Source organism: Vicia villosa, linkage group LG1 (assembly GCF_029867415.1).
Source record: "Vicia villosa cultivar HV-30 ecotype Madison, WI linkage group LG1, Vvil1.0, whole genome shotgun sequence".
In the NCBI taxonomy this organism is placed as follows: Eukaryota; Viridiplantae; Streptophyta; class Magnoliopsida; order Fabales; family Fabaceae; genus Vicia; species Vicia villosa.
Genome location: NC_081180.1, coordinates 132,208,308 through 132,221,658, shown reverse-complemented (window position 1 = coordinate 132,221,658; position 13,351 = coordinate 132,208,308). Strand labels below are relative to the sequence as shown.

The window sequence follows — 13,351 nt, the reverse complement described above, 5'->3', positions numbered from 1 at the left end:
TCTGAACCAAAAGGTCTATGTCCAGGTTCTTGGAATTGGTTATTGATGTAAAACATACCTTTAATAGAATTGAGTTCTTCAGCATAGCCTATTTAAATTATGAATTAAATTGTATTCAATTAGTGTGATGTAACTAAGTTTTGTTAAATAATATAATTAAAATTGTATTAAAAATTGTCAGTTATTTTAAACAAAGGAAGTATTGTTCTTGGGTGAAGTAGATCAATTGATATATGTTAGTTGAGAGTGAATGTGGACTGTTGGTTTAAATTTTAATCTTTAACAGTAATATTTATTTACATTTATGTATTAACGTTAACAAGTTGTTGATATTTATAAATCAACAACTTTAAAAAAGAAAATCTTCTTCTTATAAGTTAATTCTTTAAAAGAGATTATTAATTTATATTTCTCGCATAAAATAATTTGTTTTTGATTGCAAGAAAAATAAGAAAATAAATAGAGGAATATTGTAAAAAAATACTTAAAATGTAATTTTAAAAAAATTATAATATCCAATAAAATGAATATTAAAAAAGTTATAATATCTAATAAAATAAATATTAAAAAAATTATATTTAAAGATGGAGGTAAAAACTATTTAACAAAAAATTTTCAACACCTTCCATTTTAATAGTTATAATTCAAATAAATCATATAATTAATTTATATTGATTTTGTATAAATAAATATGGTGATTGACTCGTAAAATTCAACAAATATATATTAATTATATCTTATTTATATTATTTTTCATTAAAAATTAAAATGAGTGTGCTAGATAGTCTTCTACTAGCTTTTTTATTATATAAATTATTGACCTTTTGTAAAAATTCTAACATTATATATTACCTCTAAAAATATATGTTAAATCAAAACAACTTTCCTTAAACTATATCTTAATACCTATTAGCTAGCCAAATAGCTTAGCCATATGCCAAAAATAAATATAACATACGTTTTTTACCCTATCTTCCCTTGCATACCTCTCTAGTTAAAAACAAGTTTACATGCCATTATTTGAATTATGACTAAAAGAGTAATATATAGTGTCTCGAACATCTTAAATAAAATTATATTGAAATGACTAACTACACATACTTTTACGGTAAAAAAGGTTGATATTACCTCCGATTTTTATTATAAGAATTTTTTTAAAATTTCCTTAACTATTATTTATAAGAAAAAGTCATGACTATTATGATATATTTATTGCTCAAAATACTCTTTTTATAACAGTTTTGTAAAGGGCTTGTCTTTTTAATAATAGTGTGCATTATTGTCTCACAATTTCTCATAAAGTTTAACATGTAGAGTCTAATTTTTTTTAATTACTTTTTCGAATCAAGTAAAAATACAATAAATATCAAAACTTTCATTCAAATAGACTTAGCACAGGATCAAAATCAAATCTAAATTTTTTAATTAAACTTTTAAAAATCTCTTTTACCATCTCATTTAAGTGCTCTTCAGTTGTGATGATGTGTTTAATGTATAAAAAAAAAACTTAATAGAATATTATGAAATAATATAAAATAATATAAATATTTTTTTTATCTTATTCTTTTTTGTTATGATCGGTCCACAAGACACTTTAAAATATACTTTAATTAATATATTTATGCGTTTAACAAGATAATATTATTTTATTTTATTATTGACTTATTATAATATTAATATGAGAGAGATATATTTTAATATTTATATATTATAATATTAATGAGAGAGAGAGACAGAGAAATAGCATTTTTTAAATATAAATTTTAAAAAAGATGTTATATTTATATTTTTTTGATAATTTATCCTTGATAAAAAAAGTTATTTCATAATTTACTGAAAGATAAGGCTTCATAATTTTATTTTGTTAAGAGAATTCAATTTATAGCTGTACAAAGACATCAGATACAGAACTGAGAGTTCGAATATGCAATATTCTAGTTATTCACTTTTTAAAGAGAAACTGTAACCCCTAAAATATTTGAGAAAAAATTATATTTTTTATCGGTTATTTACCATCTAATTTTTAGCAAATCGAACACGTTCAATTCAATGTTCAAATTCGATTGTCGTGAAATATTTATTAATAAATATTAATGATAATAACATATATTTTAAAGTTTTTCATAATTTCTCAAGGATATGTTTCGATAATTATTTAAAAGTTGTAATAATTAATTATTCTTTAATTTTATTTTTTATCATCCTAAATGAAAAATAATAAATAATAAATTTAAAAATGGTATGTTTAATATTAAATAGAATGTACAATGAAAAAAACAATTAAAACTACTTTATCAAAAAGATAAAAATTCACACTTTTTAAAAAAAAATTCCATTTAATTATGCCAATTACAAATGAAACAAAGAAATATATACATATAATGCCTTACATTTTCGTATCATTTTCACTTAATATTATTAAAATTAATTATAGAACGATTATTTAATTATAATCTATTTAATATTTCATAATTAATATTATTAATAAATTATTTAACTCATTCATAATCCTCAAATAATAATAAAAAAATGCATGACTTTACTATAAATATTTCTAAAGTCATACTTACCAAATATTGCTCATGATATGTTTATAATGTAAAATTATTCACACAAATATATTAAAATAATATATTAAAATAAATTACTTAATATTTCCTCACTTTACTTTACCAACCCCTCTAATTAATATGATGTGGCAGGCTATATACAGTTGTTACCCTCTATGGTACAGTTGTTATATGGCATTTTCATCTATAAAAACCCTTGTCACTCATTTCATTTTCATCACTCAAATCCTTGTTTTTTCAATTCACTCACTCATAAATACCATGGAAAACAACAACAACAAAAGCCAAAAAATGAATTCTGAAACTGGCCCCTCTTCCAATCACAGCACTAGGGAGAACATGCTTCAGTTCGATTTAAATGAACTTCCTGATTCTGATTATTCTGAGGTATATATTCTTTCTCTATGATCACAAAAATATCAAGATATATGCATGTGCATGTAAAATATATTTCATGAATATCATGCAAACGATTACATTTTTATAACAACATTATCTTCATACAAGTGAATTTAGTTTATCTCTAGCATTTTTTCTCTTTTAATTTTACTCTTCATATAAATATTTTATACCTTCACTCAGTCAATTTAAGATTAATCTAAATTATTTTCTTGTAAACATAATTGCATAAAGTATTGTAATTTTTATCAAAAAAATCCGTCTACATGTTAATTTTTTTTCTTCTGTTTTAAATCTATGTAGAAAGTCAATTTTGTTATAAAAAAAATTGACTGTAATACATATAATATTTTGTTCATATTTAAGATTTAAATGAATATAAAGTTCTTACAATTATTTTCACTAGGAATAAAATAATTTATCGAGAAACCTCTCATAGATAACAATCAAAACGTAATCCAAACTAGATCTTTTTATAAATCTTTTTATAAATCTGTTTAAGAATATTTATTAGAAAATCTTGTAAATTCTAAAAAGGAAAATGATCATAATTATACATTTTTTAATCAATGTCACTTTTCATTAGATGCACCCTATATTGTCATCCATTATAAACTTATCCAAATTAACATAATTTTTTACTATACTCTATACAACGCACTGATTTTTCTCAATAGGAAAACTTACTTTATTTTAGCATAAATAAGCTTACAGCAAGCAGATTCCTAATCAGATTTCATTCTACCTTTTTATTTATTATACTTTATAATATAATAATAATTTACTATTTATTTGTTTATCTATATTATTATTATTATTATTATTATTAATAGGATTCTGCGGAGGATTTTCATGTGGCAACAAGAGAAGATGCAGCTCCTCAAGATGATGATGAAGTTCAGAAATCAGCATCTGATTTCTCATTCCCTATTCTCGAAGGACGTGTTGCTTCAGAAGATGAAGTGAGTGTGGAAAACTATAAGAATCCAGTGGTGAACTCAGATGAAATTCGTAGGGCTTTGAAAGGGAAAATGCCTATGAATTGTTCTGAAGGAGGTTGTTCCAAAGAAGCTGCTGCTTATATTGATGCCGCCGCTGCTGTTCTTGGTGATGATGATGATGATGATGAAGTAGTGAAAGATATTTCAACTGATGAGGATGATGAAGTTCCTTCCGGCGATGAAGGCAGTGCCATTGAAGGAATCTTGATGCTTCATGAACAAGATCATAATGCTGCTAGTGGATCTTGTCCTCAAAGGTTTTCTATTTCACTTTTCATTTTTCACAATCATTATTCAATAATCTAAATAAAATCTAATTTTATGTTTAAGTTGCAGCAAGAGAAAAAGAGATTTCTCCGAATACTACAAACCACCTTCCACTAGGATTGGTGGAGCTGGACCGAAAACTGTGATCCAAGTCGAAAGCAACCAAGATATAGTTGATGATGGTTATCGCTGGCGCAAATATGGACGCAAAGAAATCAAAGGAAACCCTAATAACCCTAGGGGATACTATAGGTGCACATCACAAACTTGCGCTGCAAGAAAACAAGTTGAGAGGGATGCGAAAAACTCAAAGTATGTCATTGTTTCATATGAAGGAATACATAACCATGGATTACCACCCATCAAACAAAAGATCCCACCACCACCACCACCACCAGTACCAGCACCAACACCAGCACCAGCACCAGCACCAACACCAACACCGTTAAGCAATACCACTACACCTGCAGTTCATCCGAATACGAGCAAGCCATCGCGACCAATACTTCCATATCCATCTGCTAACTCTCTCCCCCCTTACCCTCACTATGGAAACTTTGGATTTTTTCCCGGTTACAGACCTTATGGGATGATGAACTATATGTGGCCTAATAACAATCATTTCTACAACATACCTCATAAGAGTAACATGGCTGTTCCATCTTATGGCACCGTTAGTCCTTTAAATTTTCAGAACCATTTTTCTACTTCTTTTGCTAACCCTCAAAATTCTATACCTGGGCCTGCTACTGGTAGAGCGACACCTTTTTCTGGTTTTCCAATATCACCATCACTTCCACCTTTTGATACTGTACCTTATGGTCATGATTATCTTCATATTCGTGGGTATACTACTTCTGCTGCTGCAGCTGCTGCTACTACTGCTCAACTCTTTCCTTTGCGAGAACCTACTACTGCTCAACTCTTTCCTTTGAGTGATCCTACCACCCCAGCTGAGGAAGAAGACAAGGATGTTGTTCCTGAAAAATGAATGATATTTAGGTTACCTAGTAGTATTGTAGTGTTGTCTTTTATTTATAGCTTGGCACAACAATGGAACAATTCCATTGGCTTTAAGTTTTTTTTGTTTTTATTTTAGTTAAGGTACTTTCTGCCATGTCATTGTTGTTTTATGTTTTAGATGTGCTATATATGCATTGGTATTTTGCTACATTTTTCTTTTCCTTTGAATTTCAATTTGTTATATAAATACAGAAATAATATATATATATATATATATATATATATATATATATATATATATATATATATATATATATATATATATATATATATATATATAAAAAGGTATAGGAGTACTTGATAGGGGGTGTATATATATATATATATATATATATATATATATATATATATATATATATATATATATATATATATATATATATATATATATATATATATATATATATATATAATATTAGTTATTAGTATTGTTAGTGGGCTCTTGTTGTATTTGGGCTTTTAATTCAATGTTATCTATTATGAGTAATATATATGTAGTGTCTTTAACACAATTGAGGATATCAAAGAACTCAAAGTTATCTTTTTATCCCTATTTTCTTAGTTTAATTTTAATGTTCTTCCCCTTTTAGGAAAATTCTAATTCTTAGTTTTGATAGGAAAATTTATTATCAATTGGTGGTTTCATTCTTGCACTCATTCTCTCCCATGGAGTATTCCAACTTTACACCCCCATTTCACCAATGGAGCATTCCTCCAACCTATCCCACAAACCTCTCTTTTACATCTCCTACCACATCTACATTTCTATCTTTTCCATGGGAAATTTTTACACCTTGTTACACTCATGTTGGATCATCATCATCAACTTTGTATTTGAATCATGTGTATTCACCACATACACCTAATTCTAACCCATATTCATCATCTCATTATTCATATTATTATAACAATCATTATCTACAACTCCAACCAACAAACACTTTTTTTCACAATTGGTCATAAATATCAAATCCATTCTAGAAATAGAAGAGACTTTAAGTTTATGCAGGTGTATGTTTTAAGAAAACATCTAAAAAAAAATCAAAAGTTGTCTGACTCAAAAAATTCCCAAAATCTCAACAAACACCTTCCGATTCCGGCAGAATCTCCAACAACACCTATGGCTAAATTGCCGGAAACTATTCGACCCATCCGACCCATAACCCCTCTCTCCATCTTCCGGAAACTTCCATCCCTTTCTTCCAACCATAACACTAAATCTTCGAACCCTACACGAAGAATTTTGAAACCCAATAATCACATGAGAAGAAGCTTCACCGAAAATCCATTCTCCAAACCTTCTTCCTTCATGGCAAACCCTAGATCCAGTTTCTCGCACACCCCTGCCAATAGTCTCATAGATTTTCCGAGAAAAAGCTTTACTTATGAACAGGAAAATGTGAAAGATCAGGTGTTGAGACCAGGAAAGATTCAGTCATCGTCACCAGCTGTTGTTTCGAAATTATCCAAGAATTTCATGTCTCCAACGATCTCTGCTTTGTTCAAGGTTGTTGAGTCTACTAGAAGGAAAATCCTTACTGAGAGAAACGAGGGTGCTCTTTTATCTGAACACAAAATTCATGTTCGTAAGGTAACTTTTGCTGATCCTTTAGAAAAAAAAGGCTTGATGCTTCAATTGATGGAAATGAAATTCCTTTTCCGGGTTTTGAGTATTATGATATGAGTAGTGAGATTTTGTCTGTTTCGGATGCTGGTTCTTTGATTCCGAGGGATGATTTGTTTGAGAATGTACATATGAATAGTCCTTCGAGTTCACACAATGTGATTCACAATAATTCCTTATTTGAAAATGTTTCCATAGAGCCTTTGATTTCACAAAATGAGATTCACACTGAATCCACATTTGAAAATGTTTCCATAGAGACTGATTTTGTAAACCTTGACAACACTTTTAAGCTTAGCTCAATCGCGGCCACTCCTCCGGTTTCATACACTCATACTGTAGTTGCATATTCGAATCTTCAGAGGTCATTGACATTCGAATCAGAACATGGTGACAGATATGAACCAGTTGCGTATCACAGTGACTCTCAGAGTAGTGTTGGATTCCCAAAGAATGAATCTAGTGGTTCTTGGCATCAGAATTCAAGAGTAACTAAGATGGAGATTTCAAATGGTGCATCCAGTGGAAATTATTCAGAGAATAAGACTAGAGAGGATAGTTTGGTGGAAACAATTGTAACTTCGGGCGGTGTTTACCTACAACCCTCTCGAGAACCTGTTAATGCATTTCGAGCTCCTTTTGATGATACACATGATCTTTTTTCTGATTCTGAAATGAGTGATGTTCAACAAGAGGATGTGTATGAGAAGTGGAGTAACCCTTTCAAAGAAGTGTTTGTCCCATTTATGCTTGCAAAGAACTTGACACTATATTCTGCTCTTGTTGATGATGATTCTTCTAATGAGGAGGACAATAACAAGGAGAACACAGTACCACATTTACATGAATCAACTGACGTGACTTTACCTTCAAGTGGCGACCCTGTTAAGGCTATTGTTGATGAATAAGCCAAAGAGGAAGATGACAGAGACACTGGTCTACAACGTTTACAAGATAATGAAAAAGATGGAGGAATTTCTCTTGATTCTGTTTGGTGGAAAGAAATATTTGGTGAAGATTCTATCATTGCTAATTTAGATTCAGGCGTTTGGCCAGAACATGTGAGCTTCAGTGGTATTGGCTACGGTCTAGTGCCACCAAAATGGCGTGGAATGGGGCCTGTGAGATTGATCATTGTATTACTTATTCAAATGCAACACCATTCTGCAACAGAAAGCTAATTTGAGCAAGAATATTCAGTAAAAACTACGAAGCATCATATGGAAATCTCAACCTAGCAAACCTCACAGCACGTGACTTCATTGGCCATGGAACACACATCTTATCAACAGCTGCAGGTAACTTTTCACCAGACGTAACAATCTTCAGTAATGGCAATGGCACTGCAAAAGGTGGTTTTCCTAGAGCACGTGTAGTATCTTACAAAGTATGTTGGTAAAAAACTGATGTAGCTGGATGTCATGAAGCTGATATTCTAGAAGCATTTGATCATGCTATAAATGACGGTGTTGATGTGATTTCGACTTCATTGGGTGTTTCTAATCCTTATGTTAAAGCTTTGTTTACATATGGGATTTCGATTTGGGCGTTTCATGCTGTTGCGAAGAATGTTGTTGTTGTTGTTATTTGTTTTGCGGAGAATGACGGACCTGGTCCTAACACTGTTACGAATTTTGCTCCTTGGTCTTTTATTGTGGCTGCTAGTACAATTAATAGGGAGTTTGTTAGCCAGATTACTATTAGTAACAAACAATACATTAAGAGTTCCAGTCTTAGTAAAGCCTTACCATCAGGTCCAACACAAAAAATATATCCAATTCTGAAGTTTGTGTTGCAAATAATCAGTGACAATTTGTTATTCAAGCAATGAGATCCAGTAACAATATCTCTATTCTCATATTGATTTTAGAATCCTGAGGACAAGGTTCGAGTGAACCTGGAGGCAATGATAGAGGGGTATAATATATATATATATATATATATATATATATATATATATATATATATATATATATATATATATATATATATATATATATATAATATTAGTTATTAGTATTGTTAGTGAGCTCTTGTTGTATTTGGGCTTTTAATTCAATGTTATCCATTATGAGCAATACATATATGTAGTGTCTTTGACACAATTAAGGATATCAAAGAAATCAAATTTATCTTTTTATCTCTATTTTCTTAGTTTAATTTTAATGTTCTTCCCCTTTTAGTGTAGAAATTCTAATTCTTAGTTTTGATAGGAAAACTTCTTATCAGTATACGAACATGTTGGAAGAAACAACTACAAGAATTTTCAATATGGAGAAGGGAGAGATTGAGAGAATGAGAGAATGAGAGAGTGATTATTGAGAGTGAAAAATGGTGATCAATTATTATTGACGAGGTACAAGTAACAAATATAAAAAAGAAAAATCTACGGTGATCACCGGTTAGATGCCCAAAGTATCCAGTTACAACCAAATTATTATAGGTGTAACAGCTATTGATGGAGTGTAATCGGTTACCCCAAATCTTCAAAACCATCATTTTTACTGCTATTTCCAGTTACATATGGATATAATCGGTTACAAGCATATGAATTATACTTTTCATACAACATAATCAATTAAAAACTAAGTAAAAAAAACTTGAATGCAATACAACAATAAATTCGATAAAACCACCAAAACAAAACAAATAAAAAAACCAAACCAAGACAAAAAAGAAAAATCAGAGCACCACAAAAATTTTTCAAAGACAAACCCAACCAAGATCATAGTAATTGAAAAGTGAGTTGGTCATAAGAGTTGTAAATCTAACATTTGAACAAAATATAAAAGGTTTTGAAACCCTATCAAAGACAAAAGTATGTGAGATTGACTTTAAAGGATGGGAATTTAGTTTGGAATCTACTATGGAGGAGACCTTTATTTTACTATCAATAGGAATTAATCTTAGATCTTCTTCTGGCCATTCATGGAACACCTTTGTCTTTGGCTAGAGACTATTGGTTATGGTTCCCAATAGTGGGTGGCGTTTATTTTGTTTCATCTAAGTACAAAAATCTATTCGAGCTGTACTATGGATCTCTTACCCCCCAGTAGTTTGGATCATACTATGGCTTCTATTTAGGGTAGTTGGGCCCTCTGTAGATGGTAGTCTTTTCCTGGAAACTCCTTTAGAATAATATTGTCAATAGAAATAATATATTTAGGTGAAGAATTATCCTAGATCCTGGTAGTCTTTCTTGTGGATTATGTGTTAGAATGTTAAGTTTGTTTCACACCTATTTGTTACCTGTGATGTGGCGAAAAACATGTGGTATAAAATCTTTAGATGGTTTATGAGGGTGTGTGTTCTTCTGAGTTCTATCATATCGTCTTTTAAGTTATTTTTGTCCTTAGGAGATTTAGCGTGTTTAGAGGAGATCTTTTAATGATTTGACATTCAATTGTTTGGGCTATTTAGAAATCTCAAAATGAATCTATTTTGGTAGGTCACTAATTTACTCATATATTTTTCTCTACTTGACTTCATAACCATATTATATAAGTCAATAGCGATGCTTGTGACCTGAATCTCTAGGATTGTGTTATTGTTTTGTTCTTTTAGAGGATGGTGTTCTTTTGATAAGAGTTCTCATTTGCAAGCTTTATCCTGTTTTTCATTAGTGGAGTGGTATTTTGCTTTGAGTTTTTTAGTTCCTTTTATCTCTTTGCTTTTCGGCATTGTTTGATTTCCCTTTTGTTTTGTCTTTTTTTTTAGAATTCCTTGTGCCTAACGTGTGCTTTCTTGTAACCCTTTTTATGAATGTTCTATATAATCATATTTTCCTTTCAAAAAAAACTTTGAATTCTTACAGAAAAATCATTTCTTAGAAGAGAATTTAATGCATTCTCTATAACATGCTCAACACTTTATACCTTATTGAAAAAATATTAACATTATAAGGCATTTGGATAGCTCAACTACTGAAAGACAAATCACAACTAAGTAACCATCGATATTCCCAGAAAGAGAGAAGCATCCTTAAAATAAGAGAAAGAAATTATGATACCAATTGAGTTATAGAGATGAGACTTGAAGTGTATAATGAATTGTTCTTAGGTGCAATGAAGAGACACACTTATATATGAATGAAGGTTAGAATCGTCTTGGTGAATATGGAACTTAATACGGGGGACGATTTATTAGACTCGAACAACTGAGATAAGTGTTTTGTCGGGCTTTAGTGTGAGGTATCCAGGTTAGGGTACACCTTTTCGCCAGTCTGATAGGCAGAGCTTTAATTTGGATTTCAATTTGGGTCGGTATTATTGGGCTATTTGGTTGGTCTAGAAAATTTTCCTCGAAGTCATTGCTACCTAATACAATAAAGCTAGATTGCTATAGAATTATTGAGATTGACCCATAGAAACTTCGGCTCTAACATGTGGTGGCTATTGTAACATTGTCTAGGTTAGGGAAGAGACCATTGACGGCCTGGGTGGGAGTGGGTGGTCTCAAAAACATGCACATTAAAAGCTTGTCTTATTAGTAAACGGTGTCAGTTTGGAGGTTCTTCATTTGGAACTAGGCCTCTGGGATATGCAGGCGACGCCATTAGGGTGCTTGAGTGCACTTGAGTCCCATTATTGAACTGAGGTTGAATATGGGTTGTTGATCGCGTCCTTTGGTATGCTATTGATTCCTAACCATAGACCCATATGCCTCTTACTTACTATAAATTGAGGGGATATAGTGTTGGCTGGAGATTTCGTTTAGAGGAAATATTCTTTGAAAGGTTAGAATTCGAAGAAAGATGGTTACTGATGACCATTTCTGAGATTGAATATGGCTACTGATGGCCATGTATCGAGGATGTTGTTTAAGTTGAAGTAAAGATGGTTAGAATCAAAGCTAATTCGAAGTGTATTGTCTTTAAGACTTAAACATTTTGCGAAATACGAAAGGTACTGAAGCTTGACGTGTTTTCATGGTATTCTCGGTTCTGATCATGTTGCCACGTATCGAAAGAGGATTCAGGCGGGAGGATTTGAATTTCGAAATAGTCCGTGTAACCGAACAAGGACAGATGGCATCCCAAGGATTCATGTAGGCAACGTGGCATCAAATTAGTGTAGGACCGTTAGGGTCGAAATTAGTATAAATAAGGGTCTTAATGTTAGGATTCAGGGTGTTCATTTTGTACAAATCACTCACAAATCACTCAAGTATCAAGTGTTTAGAGAACGAGTTCGCTGAGAAATGTACGTATGACACCAACACCACTTTAAATACATTTGTATCTTTCTTTATTCAAGTATCTTTTCAATTCCTTTATCTTTTCGTTTAACTTTCATTTCGAAGCATTTTTACGTTTCTGCACTTAACATTCTTGCACGTTATTTTCTTGTACTTTACATTTCTGCAATTTACATGTTTCTTATGTTTTCTTTGTCGAAGTTATAACAAGTGTTGTTTCACATGAGTAAGTAGTACGATCATATCACAAACAAGTTTTCGAAGCAAGAACAAATAAGCATGAACCAAATCATATCAAAAGACAATTGTTTGACTATGTCCTAGGATCAATCTAGTCGATCCTGCGAGTAACCAAAGTATATTTTATAGTTTGGAGGACTAGCGGTTGTTTACCGGAAATCACCGTAAACAAATTGGCACACCCGGTGGGACAGTGTCAAACAGATTGTTATTAATTGATTGTTTTGTTTTGTCTAGAAAATATCAAGACCTTGTATGAACCTTAGGAACGGTAAATTAACCAACAGTGCACAACCGATTCCTAAACGAAGGTACAACAAGAAAATGGTCAATGTGGCCAGTGGAGGGGGAGATCAAGATCCCCCACAGGGGTCAGGAATAGTAGCGGCAAATTCTACGCATGTTTCGACTTCTACTCAAGGAGCGCAGGATATACCAGGTTCGACAAGATTTGCACCCATAGGTAGTTCCCAGGCTATGCCCGAAAATACATCAGGGACTGTTCCCGTCTCAAGTTCGACTACCGTGCCTCCGCTCACAGGAGCAAGCGAGATATCACCTTTCTCGACAAACGCTGCAAGTCAAGTATTTACCCCAGGACCATCCTCATATGCTTTAGAAAGTTGGAGACCCAACAACCCATATGGAATGCCATATTCATAGATGGTAGGATTACGAGGGACATGCCCCACATACACTGCACCGAACCCAACGGCGTTTTCGCCTAATGTCGGTTCGATAGGTCGAAGCGCGCAAAACACAGGCTTCTCTTCCCAAATACCTCCTTTAACTACCAGTAGTCAAGCGGCATTTCGACAGGAAATGGATGCAAGTAACCATGATATGTTAGGAGTCCTTGCTAGAGAATTGGGGTTGATTTTTAATCATTTAGCGACAAACATTGCCAGGACTAACCAGGAGAATGTAGAAACATATCAAAAAATATCTTCGCAAATAGGACGAATGGCGGATTTCTTAGGAGTCCCACAAAATAGGCGAAGAAACAACCAATCAACCTATCAAGAAGGGGA

The 13,351-nt window shown here is 31.8% G+C and overlaps 1 protein-coding gene across 1 annotated transcript; it reads left to right on the top strand.

Moving 5' to 3' along the window:
• Positions 1 to 2,831: 2,831 nt before the first annotated feature.
• LOC131654513 (probable WRKY transcription factor 3) lies at positions 2,832 to 5,315 on the top strand. The gene is made up of 3 exons (XM_058924645.1): positions 2,832 to 2,957; positions 3,803 to 4,227; positions 4,301 to 5,315. Exons 1-3 carry the CDS (start codon positions 2,832 to 2,834, stop codon positions 5,226 to 5,228), a joined length of 1,479 nt encoding a protein of 492 aa, XP_058780628.1. The 3' UTR covers positions 5,229 to 5,315.
• Positions 5,316 to 13,351: the final 8,036 nt, after the last annotated feature.

Coding starts and splice junctions, on each gene's coding strand:
- LOC131654513 (XM_058924645.1), top strand. CDS start 2,832: ATGGAAAACAACAACAACAAAAGCCAAAAAATGAATTCTGAAACTGGC. Junction 2,958..3,802: donor CTGATTCTGATTATTCTGAG/GTATATATTCTT, acceptor TATTATTAATAG/GATTCTGCGGAGGATTTTCA. Junction 4,228..4,300: donor AGTGGATCTTGTCCTCAAAG/GTTTTCTATTTC, acceptor TTTATGTTTAAG/TTGCAGCAAGAGAAAAAGAG.